Genomic DNA, 11,540 nt, shown 5'->3' with positions numbered 1-11,540 from the left:
CCGTTTAGTCTATAATCCTTCAAACGTACCTTTAATTGCGACTATACGACGGCTTGTTATCTCTGTGCTCAAGGCACAGTAACCTACCTTGCCTCGAAGTGCGCCTGCGCAGAGTCTCTTCACCGTTCCGAGTTGGGTTCCCCCAACTCACCGCTTGGCGGCGCTGTCGCCCCTTGCTAGTAGCGCTCGAGCGGCCGCCACTGGAACCTAAGTTGAAGATCCGCGTCTACCTGCACTCGCACGGTTCGTGCAACGCAACCGGCGAATTCGAAACGAATGTAAATAAACACGGGCGCGACCTCCGGACAATGGAAAGACACAAAAACGACTCTTTGATTCGGTAGAAACGGTAAAAATGCACTTTATTACTGCAATTAACCTACACGGGGAATTGGCCGAGAGACTTACGCACGCACGCGTGAATGACAACACACGCTGATCGAGAGAGAGAGAAAAAACCGCGATTACCGCGAACTACCTGCTCGCACGCAATAAATAAATTCTCCTCGCGCACGCTGCGCGGGATCGCTCGCAATTTTACAACAATTAACAGGGGAAAGAAGGTGCACCTACCGCGATATCGATGAGGATACGGTGGCCAACCGTATCCGAACAACAAGTTACTAGACGCCGCTTCGATGCTCGCTGTGCTGCCTCGTAACTGTTGCCGCTGTTGTTGTTGCTGCTACCGATGCTGCTGCTATTGCTGTTGTTACTGTTGCCGCTACTGCAGTTGTTGCTGCTACCACTGCTGCTGCTGCTGCTGCTGCTAGCACCCACCCACGCACTCCAGTTCGTAATGTCAATTGACAAAAACACGCGAAGACTTTTAACAGTGGAGGTTAGATCGGCACGCACGGACTGAGTGGCACAGTCATACTGCCGATCGGAGCCTCCCCTCCCGGTCATCGCCCCTTACGCGCTCTCTCTCTCCCGCGGATCGAACGCGGCTCCCCTCGCTTAGCCGCTCGTTAACCTCGCGCGAGTCTACGATTTTCGGTAATCGTTGCAGCACACGTGTTTGATTTTTATAATTGTGCTTTTCGTTCAAGATTTATTAATTACTTTTTTTTAATTAGGTTAGTTGCATTTCGACGTTGAAGCTGGAATTGCGTATCTACTGTCATCAGGTAATTTTGAATTCTTTTTAAACATATTTAAAGAAATTAAATTATGGGTACCTATTATGGGTATCGTAAAGTTTCCCTTTACTTTAGGGGGGGTAACTCATGCGATTAACGCTCTCATTTTATCAGAAGTCGACACCGAGTACACTTTAGGTGCTGACTTCAAACGCGCCTTTTCGGCCATGTTAGATCCCACGACTAACAGACTGACTCTCAAAGGTTGCTCCGAAGGCGTGCCTGCAACTCTCTCCTCCGAGAAGTCTGAAGAGGCAATGGCTTTGTTCTCTCTGGGGATCGAAGATCTCACAGGTGAGCAGAGAGCCGAAATCGATAGGGTCATGCATAGCTTGATCCCCGAAACCTCTGGTGAACAGTTAAGTTGCACCAGGTGGATCGCTCATGAAATTAACCTCACGAGCCCGCGTCCGATTAAGCAAAGATACTATCCAGTGTCTAACAAAATTGAGGACGAAATGCACGAGCAAGTACGTAAAATGTTGCAGATGGGAGTGATCCGAAGATCCAAGAGTGAATGGTCTAGCCCAGTGGTAATGATCCTGAAACCTGATGGAACGTATAGGTTTTGTGTAGACTATCGCAAAGTTAATGCGGTTTCAAAGATATCGGCGTATCCATTACCTTATATGGATGTTATTTTACGCAAGATACAACACGCCAAATATATAAGCGCCCTAGATTGTTCGGGAGCCTTTTGGCAGATTCCGCTTAAGGAAGAGTCTATTCCGATTACGGCCTTCACTGTCCCTGGTATGGGTTTATTTGAATTTACTCGGATGCCTTATGATTTGGCTGGCGGTCCTGCTACGTTTCAAATGCTGGCGGATAAGCTTATCACGCCCGAAATGGAGCCTTTTGCCTTTGCCTATTTAGACGATCTGATCATTGCAACGGATACTTCTGCCGCCCGGATCCAGAGAGAGTGAAACCCATCTTACAATACCCAAGACCTAAAAACTTGCGTCAACTACGTCGCTTCCTGGGCATGGCCTCATGGTACAGGAAGTTTCTGGGTGACTTTGCAGCTATTGCGGAACCACTCACTTCCCTTACTCGGAAAGATTCCAAATATGTATGGACCGAAGAACATTGGGCCTCCTTCGAGCAAGTTAAAGCTCTCCTTGCCTCCGCCCCAGTTCTGGCTAGACCAGACCCTAGTGCTCCATTCTCTATCGAATGTGACGCCAGCGACACGGGCATTGGTTTCGTGTTGGCCCAAAAGGTAAATGAAATCGACTATGTCATTTGCTATGGCAGCAGAGTCCTTACTGCTGCCGAGCGTCGCCTGTCAGTCACCGAGCGAGAATGACTTGCGGTAATCTGGTCGATTGAGAAATGTCGCCCGTACATCGAAGGCTATCACTTTACAGTGGTTACAGACCACCATAGCCTGACTTGGCTCAGGAATCTGAAGAACCCCAATGGGAAACTGGGCCGCTGGTCGTTACGCCTTCAAGGATACGACTTTGATATAGTGCTCCGCAAAGGTAAGGACAACGTCGTGCCCGATGCACTTTCGCGTATGTTCGAGACAGACGAGGATGTCGCCGCCGCTTTAGCTTCTTTCTCCCTCGATGACAATACCAAAGACCCCTGGTATAGACGCAAGATCTCGCAAGTCGTTCAGGATCCAAAAGCGCATCCCTACTGGAAGATAGTGGGTAGCCGCTTATATGTTTATCGGCCTGACCCGATAGTCGATGATTTGTTGGGCAATGATGACGACGCCTGGAAGCTAGTAGTTCCTCGAGAACAACGAGAGAAAGTCCTGGCGGAATGTCATGACGAACCGACAGCGGGCCATCAAGGGCGATATAAGACCCATCAACGAGCCGTATTACGCTATGATTGGCCTGGCATATACAAAGATGTTGCGCATTTTGTGCGTAACTGTATGATTTGCCAACAAGTAAAAGTGGAACAAAAATCCCCTGCAGGACTCATGGGTAAACACGTAATTACCCGACCCTGGGAAGTGGTCTGCGGTGACACTATGGGGCCTTTGCCTCGCTCGCCCCAAGGCCATGAGCACCTGCTCATCTTTATGGATATGTTCACTCGTTGGATCGAATGTATTCCGATCCGTAAGGTTAACGGTAAGACCATTAAGAAAGAACTCAATCAACGGGTCTTCCTTCGCTTCGGAACCCCTGACCGTTTTCTTTCGGATAATGGCACGCCCTTCAAAAACAAGTTAGTCGATGAGTTCTTGAAGTCACACGGGGTGATCCATGGAACATGCGCCCCGTATAATCCACAGTCGAACCCCACTGAGCGGGTAAATCGGACTATTAAAACTATGATTGCTGCTTTCATCGAAGACAAGCATGCGAAATGGGATGAGCATATAGCGGAATTCACCTTCGCCTATAACTCAGCCATTCATGAAGCTACTCGCTCAAGCCCTGCTTTCCTCAACTACGGGCGACATCCAGTGCCCCCTCGCACAGTTCGACGCGAGGAGGAGCGCGCGGCGGTTCTACAATTGGAGACTACTATTCTGTGGTCCGTTCATCGTGGCTAAACGTCTGGGAATGAATTCCTACCTGCTCCAATCAGAAAGTGAAGTAGATATTGGAAAAGTAGCCGTAAATCAGCTGAAAATATGCAACGACAAGGAATAATTCCCCCACGACGCCCCCTCAGAATCGGTAGACAACACAGAAGGGCAACATAATTTAACTATTCGGGAGAAGAACCCAGAGGCATCCCATAGATCATTCGGCGACTCAGGACTCTACTACAGTGGCTACGCCTTCTCCTACAGCTGACCTGACTTCTCAACCAGACTCAAGTCAAGCTCTACCCGCTCGGGAGGCGGTAGCCCCCACGTAAAAGAGGCAGGCCCTGTAAGTCCCAAAATCTACCGCCTGCGTGGCCACCAGTTATACTTTCACCTCGCCGACTACGTTCGAGACACAATCCCTCATCGTAGTTATTAGTGAATATACGCTGCCTTGTCACTAACCTTTCCTACCGCTCTAACGCTTCTTATATAATATGTTTTTGCTTTTTCTTGAACATATTACGTTATTATTCATACATGTACTATAAACGACGATCTCCCTTACAGATCATGTTACCGGTAAGGCAAATGTCCGGTAAGCAAGAGACCGTTAAGGTCGAGGTTCCGCGCTTCGTTGCCACCCGGCTTTTGGAACTGGTCAACGAAATGGCCATGCGAACGGCCACACTCCCTTCCGAGCTGATTCCTCAGCTCCCCTCAATCGAAGAGCTGCTCCTCACCTGGGCCGATACAGCCGGTGGTCGCCAACCCATCCGTGAGGCCCTAGCCAAGCCTTGGGTACCGGCTCTTCCGGCCCCTACGGCCTCGACCCGTCAAGGAGGAGATATGGCCAATGCCGTCTCCCCCCAAGAACAATGGTCGGCCGTTAGGCAGGAGATAAAAGATCTTCGTGCAGCTCGCCGTAAGGCCGAGCAAGCCGAAGGCAAGGCCTACTCTGAGGCCCTAGCCCTGGCCAACCATCCTGACCAACGGATCCGGGCCCTCGCCCCCGAAGATCTGATCTCCAAGGTCCAAGACGAGGTGGAGCGCCGCGTTTTCCTAGCCGATGCAGCGTCTCGCTGGGATACGGCGAAAAATATCCAGAAGGAGCGAGTTCGTCTGCTGGAGCTCCAGGAACAAAAGCGCCGGGAAGGAGAAGAAACTCAGCGCCAATTAGCCCAGCTAAACCTACTGGAAGCGGAAGTCAAACCGCTTTCCGTGCCTGCTGGGGTGTCACAGGTCCCTTCCAATCCCGCCGCCGAAGCCGAAGACCTAGCGTCGAGAGAGATCCAATTCTCTCTCGATCAGCGCCGAGAGCTGGCTCATAGGGCCCAAGCCGCTCACTATTGCGAGGGCAACCAGAACCTGGTCCCTCAGCACCACGCGCTGAAGCACATGCATGCTACCAAGCCCTGTGGCAAGTGGGATGGGCCTAATGTGCCAAAAAGAGGTGTCCGGTACTGCTTCGTGTGCAACCTCACCGGCGTAAGCAGGACCGAAAACTGCCCGAACTTCTTCCAGCACTGGAAGTTCGAGCTCGGACTGGCAGACAGGTACAATTACCTCGAGGATTACGGCCCCAGGGCCGTCCATTAGAGAACCATCCAGTAGCCGTCCCCACGCCTCTTTGGCTACGCCGAAGACTGAAGAGGACGACCCCTCGTCGAGTGATCACCATTTCTTTTTTTTTGGCCGTTGCCTCCTGTTACGCGTTTCACTTATTGCGTCTATCTAACAACACATTGTAATCCGCGTGAATCAGTTACTTTCTTTAATTCTTTTTTTTTGGGCATTGCCTCAGTCCTAACCTCTAAGTCTTGTAAATAAAGCGAGGGAGAATAAGGGGGCTACTCGTAATAAAACGTTATGATTCTTATCCAGTCTAGTTATTACTCATTTTGTCCTAAACCATTACAGTTACCGACCTGCTCAATGATTAGCGGTCTTTGTCTTTCATATACCCTGGTAGTTTTCTTCCCAGGACGAGAGAGATCAAGGTATCGAGTCGGTACCGCCGGCGTTACCAACGTCTGGGGGAGGGGGATATAACGTGTGGTAAATCACTCGTTATGTCTCTCTCTCTCTAACAACCACTCTTATATATATATATATACTTATATATTTATGTTTAAATCAACTCATGTAACTATATGTACGAAGCGGCAGTCGCAGCAGACAACAGCGTGCGAGGTAAGAGAGAGACGGCCGCGCGACAGGAACCGACTTAGGTTCGACAGAGTAGAGGAGAGAGAGTGGGGGAACGCTCCCCACTCTCTAATAAATCACGTTTTGGTTTGGCCCAGCGGCTGTAGAGAAGAGAGGCTTCCTACCGTAGATAGTGCGCAGTGCTGCAAGATAGTGTGTGGGACTGTTCTAGTGCGAACTAGTTGATCGTTTCCCTTGCATTCAAGTATTCGACAAGGCTCATCGGTGGCCCCGCGCGCACTTGTAAGTACCTACTTGCGTACCTTGTCTCTCTCTCGTTAGCTAGCCGTTCTCTCTCTCTTTATCGCCGCACTGCTTTCTTTGTAAACTTATAAGCTGTATAAATGTTATTTATTTTACGTAACCTATTTTCTTATTTACACCTGACTCTACTACTTTCCACGCTTTTCCGTCAGTGAATTTACTTAGAGATTAGCTGCTGTGTCCACGACGCTCCCGCGGGCCTTAAGGCGTAACTGAATATCCGGGCATAGTCTCGTACGGTTGTCGTACGCCCGCATCGAGCCATATAAAATAATTATTGATCTCTCGCGAAATAACGCGGGCAAATATAAACCCCGTTATAACACATAATTTTTAAAATATGGGTCGACGAAAACGCACATATGAAGAAGCAGAGATAGCTCAACGACAAAGGCGAATAAAAGAAACAGAAGGTCAACGTCGTAGACGACAAATTGATCGCCAACGTATTGCTGATGGTAATCGAATTTCAGAAGTAAATGTAGTTGAACAAGATTACTTAGGATTAATGAACATATTATGCCAACATTGTCAAGCAAAGCACTTTAAAGATGAAAAAGTTTCTAATAAAGGACTATCTTTTAATGACTGTTGTGGTCATGGATCAGTAGTATTAGATCCATTTCCTGATTTCCCATCTGAACTTATTAATTTATTCAGTGGAGAACATGAAAAATCATCGATTTTCTTTGATCGTATACGTAATTATAATAATTCTTTATCTTTCGCGTCATTCAATGCTAATTTAGTCAATTTTCAAACCCGTAGATCAGGTCCATACTGTTTCAAAATTCATGGACAAATATATTATCAAATGAATACAGCTCTTTATCCAAGCGGTGGTGAAAATCCGTCGTATGGTCAACTTTTTATAATTGATCAAAACGAAGCAGTCGATTATCGAATTCATCAAAATCCACTTGCAGATTATGATTTAATGTTAACTTTAGATAGTAGAATTCGTAATAATAATATTTATGCGAAATCTTATGAAATGATGAAAGAAGAATTACGTTTACAACAATTACTTGCAGATATCAGAAATGATACATCGTCTTCAGAATTACAGTTGTTATTTTCAATAAAACCTGGACAAGACGTACGTAGATATAACTTTCAACGAGTGAATGAAGTTGCTGTAATATTTTCAACTACTGCTGATGGTGATATACCTGAATCATATATCACAATAAGAAATAAAAATACAAAAATCTTAGAGTTTGTTAGTTCTATGGATCCTAATGTAGAACCATGGATTTATCCTTTATTTTACCCATATGGTACGCGCGGTTGGCATCAGGACATGCTTCGCCAAAATCAGAATCGTAGGATCACACGTTTAGATTATACAAAATATCGGGTAGCTATTAGAGAAAATGAATTCAATCCTATTATAAAAGGACGTAGACTATTCCAACAATGGGTCGTAGATAGTTATGTAAAAATTGAAAGAGATAGAATTGAATATTGCAAGAATCATCAAAAAGAAATACGAGCTGATACGTATAAAGGTTTACATGATCACATAAGGAATTGTGCAAATGATGTTAATGGGCGTGTGGGTAAAACTGTGATTATTCCTTCATCATTTATAGGCTCGCCTAGGTATATGCAACAATGTTACCAAGATGCTATGGCTATTGTAAATGAGACAGGAAAACCTGATATTTTTCTGACAATGACATGTAACCCAAATTGGCCAGAAATATCTGAAAACTTATTGTTAGGTCAACAAACCGCTGATAGGCCTGATTTAGTAGCCAGAGTATTTGATTTGAAAAAAGATAATTTGCTTAACATTGTTGTAAAAAAAAAATTCTTTGGAAAAGTTGCATCTTACGTACATGTGATTGAATTTCAGAAAAGAGGATTACCTCACATGCATTTATTAATTACATTAGAACAAGGCTACAAAATTACTACAACCGATATAATTGATAAATTTATATCAGCTGAAATACCAATAAAATTACAACATCCACGTTTATTTGATACCGTTCTTATAAGAAATATGATTCATGGACCTTGCGGTGACTGGTGCATGAAAGAAGGCATATGTTCAAAAAATTTTCCTAAGGAATTCCAACCACATACTACTATGGATGAAAATGGTTATCCACATTATCGTCGAACAAATACCGGATCTGTTTATGAAGGTTCTAATGGGCATACAATTGATAACAGATGGGTAGTTCCATATTGTGCTGAATTATCACTTATTTTTGATTGCCATATTAACGTGGAAATCGTTTCAAGTATTACAGCTGTTAAATATTTATACAAATATATATATAAAGGTCACGACGCCGCTACAGTCGTCATTGGACAAGCAGATAATAGTAATATTATAGAACACGATGAAAGCCGTAATTTTATTGAAACACGTTACGTCGGTCCTGTGGAAGCATGCTATCGAATTTTTAGTAAAACATTGCAAGATAAAAGTCACAGCGTTATAAGATTACCAGTACATTTGCCTAATGAACAAACAGTCATTATGCAGAATGAAGATGATGCATCATTATTATCAAGTTTAAATAATTCCAGTAGTATGTTACTTGATTATTTTATTTTAAATGCAAATAATGAAACAGCACGACAATATTATTATACAGAAATCCCAAAATATTATACATACAAGAAAATAAAAGTTAATAGTCAACTTACTTCATCGTGGGTAACTAGAAAAAGGCGTTTTAATTGTATAGGTCGCATGTTTTCAATAAGCCCAACACAATTAGAACTGTTCCATTTAAGATTATTATTACTACATGTAAAAGGGGCTATCAGTTTCGGTGATCTGAAAACAGTAAATAATGTTTTATATCCATCTTTTACAGCAGCATGTCTGGCGTTAGGAATTATTGAAGATGACGATGAATGGAGTAAAGCCATGAGGGAAGCAGTATCTTGGATGATGCCAAAACGTCTCAGACATTTATTTGTTCTTATACTGATTCATTGTCAACCTATTTATCCAGAAAAATTATAGGAAACATTTAAAGATTCAATGTCTGAAGATTTTTCACGTAACAACGATTTGAATATCAGCTATCAAATGGCCTACTCAGAAATAAATAATATTTTGATTATGGAAGGAAAAAGTATTGCTGACTTCCCATCAATGGACCAAAATGTAATGATTGACATTATCAATAATTACTATATGATAATGATATTGGAAATCATCGATTACAAATTGGCAATCAACAATATGAAAAATTAAATGATGAACAAAAAAAAATAGTTGATAACATTCTGAAAGCATCACGTTCAGATAATTACATTGGCTCTACTTGCTTTTATATAGATGGACAAGGGGGATCTGGGAAAACTTTTATTTATACTACTATTTATAATCTGTTAATGTCAGAGAATATTAAATGTTCAACAATGGCATACACTGAAATTGCCGCAACATTACTACCTAATGGAAAGACAGTACATAAAACTTTTGGCTTACCAGTTCCAATGTTTAATGATTCATCTTCAAATATTAAAATACAATCTAATGAAGGCATGATTTTAAAAGATACTAAAGTATTTATTTGGGATGAGGCTCCTATGGCTCCCAGATATGCTTTAGAAATTGTAAATAGAACATTACAATTTATAATGAATAATGATCAACCATTTGGTGGTAAAATAATGGTTTTAGGTGGCGATTTTAGACAATTGCTTCCGATTAAAGTCAATGGAACGCGCAGTGAAATACTAAATTTATCTATTAAAAACTCACAATTATGGACATTATTTTCATTATTTCATTTGAAAACTAACATGAGAGTTTTACCACATGAAATTGATTTTGCTAAATATTTGTTAGATGTTGGTAATGGAGCATTAAATGATCATGATAATAATATTGAGCTTCCTCAACAATGTATATTACCGCCAAATGAATGTATTGTTCAAAACATTTTCGGCAAAAGTTAATAAAAGAGAAAAAATTTGATGAAATTAGTCATTGTGCAATTTTATCTGCCAGAAATGCTGATGTAGATGAAATTAATGATAGAGTCACTAATTTGTTAGATAAAAGTACAGAGCATATTTACACGGGCATAGATAGCACTGAAAATTGTAATAATGGTGATATGGAAGAAGTACTTATACCAGAATATCTCAACACATTGAACCCTCCTAACTTCCCTCCTCATCGATTGCGTTTACGAAAATTTTGCATAGTGATATTAATTAGAAATATTAGTCTTAGTGAAGGATTGTGTAATGGAACAAGATTACAAGTACTTGATTTTTCTAATCATTTATTAAAATGTAAAATATTGACAGGCGACAAGCGCAATAACATTGTATTTCTAAATCGAATTACGTTGTATTGTGAAAATCAATATCCATTCACGTTTAAAAGACGACAGTTTCCAATTCGATTGGCTTTTGCTATAACTATTAATAAATCTCAAGGACAAACTTTGGATAAAATTGGTATTGATCTTCGAAGAGATGTTTTTAATCATGGTCAACTTTATGTTGCCATGTCTAGAGTGAGATCGTGGGATTCATTAAAAATTTATCTAGGTAATCAAAGATATGATTCCTTAGTTAAAAATTATGTTTATAAAGAATTGTATCATTAATATTTCAATATATATTATGAATTTTTATTCTTATTATATACAAGTATATGCAATGCATTTTCATGTCATTAGGTTTGAGCGCGCGAAGCGCGCGAAGCGCGCTATGATGTACTAGTATCCATTAAAGTGAGTAAGATCTTGCATTGGCGCCCGAGCAACTGAATCGTCACATGAGCAGATAGTATACACATAAATAGTATGAAGTGCGTCTCTTATATTACATGTTACTCCTTGATCAGAGAGTATATTCATTTGCAAAACAAATGGATCTAAGAATATATTCATATTCGGTTTGTTTCTTCCAAACCGCACACTAATGAATGCGATGTTTTTACTTTGAAAAGTAACTCATTTATTATTTGTATAGGCCAAACCGAAAAGGCAGAGCTTTCAAAAACAGGTGATCCATCGGTATTAAACGTTACAGTTATAAATTGATCTTTTCGATTTTTTGGTAAGGAATTTCTTAATTTTTTATACAGCAAACCACTGTGACATCCAATTATATCCTCTGAATCATCTGCTCTTGCTTCAATTATAGATTCGTAATAACCCCAATGGTTTTGAAGATAATGAACAATTTCATTCTCCGGATTAATTATGCTAAAAAAATCTCTGTACGTGGGATCTATTAAACTAAACTCTAAATTACAAGTCTCGCAACGTGCTCGATGATCCTGTTCCCTATGAAACCGTGCAACGTAGTTCTTACAGATGGGGCACAGCGCATGATATTCAACATTATCTTCAAAATTAAACATTTGATCAATTAAATAACGCGATTGTGGTAAAACTGTCGTATCGAAAAATATGTTTAACATT

At 41.8% G+C, this 11,540-nt stretch overlaps 1 protein-coding gene across 1 annotated transcript; it reads left to right on the top strand.

Annotated features, from left to right (window-relative positions):
• Positions 1-6,460: 6,460 nt before the first annotated feature.
• Positions 6,461-9,112, top strand: LOC131664174 (uncharacterized). The gene is made up of 2 exons (XM_058935063.1): positions 6,461-7,885; positions 7,982-9,112. The coding sequence occupies exons 1-2, from the start codon at positions 6,461-6,463 to the stop codon at positions 9,110-9,112; spliced, it is 2,556 nt and encodes an 851-aa protein (XP_058791046.1).
• The last annotated feature ends 2,428 nt before the right edge of the window (positions 9,113-11,540 follow it).

Source organism: Phymastichus coffea, unplaced genomic scaffold, assembly GCF_024137745.1.
Source record: "Phymastichus coffea isolate CEN01 unplaced genomic scaffold, Cenicafe_Pcof_1.1 PCOF00042, whole genome shotgun sequence".
NCBI classification, from domain to species: Eukaryota; Metazoa; Arthropoda; class Insecta; order Hymenoptera; family Eulophidae; genus Phymastichus; species Phymastichus coffea.
The sequence above is the reverse complement of the archived record's forward strand: the minus strand, read 5'-3'. Positions and strand labels throughout refer to the sequence as shown.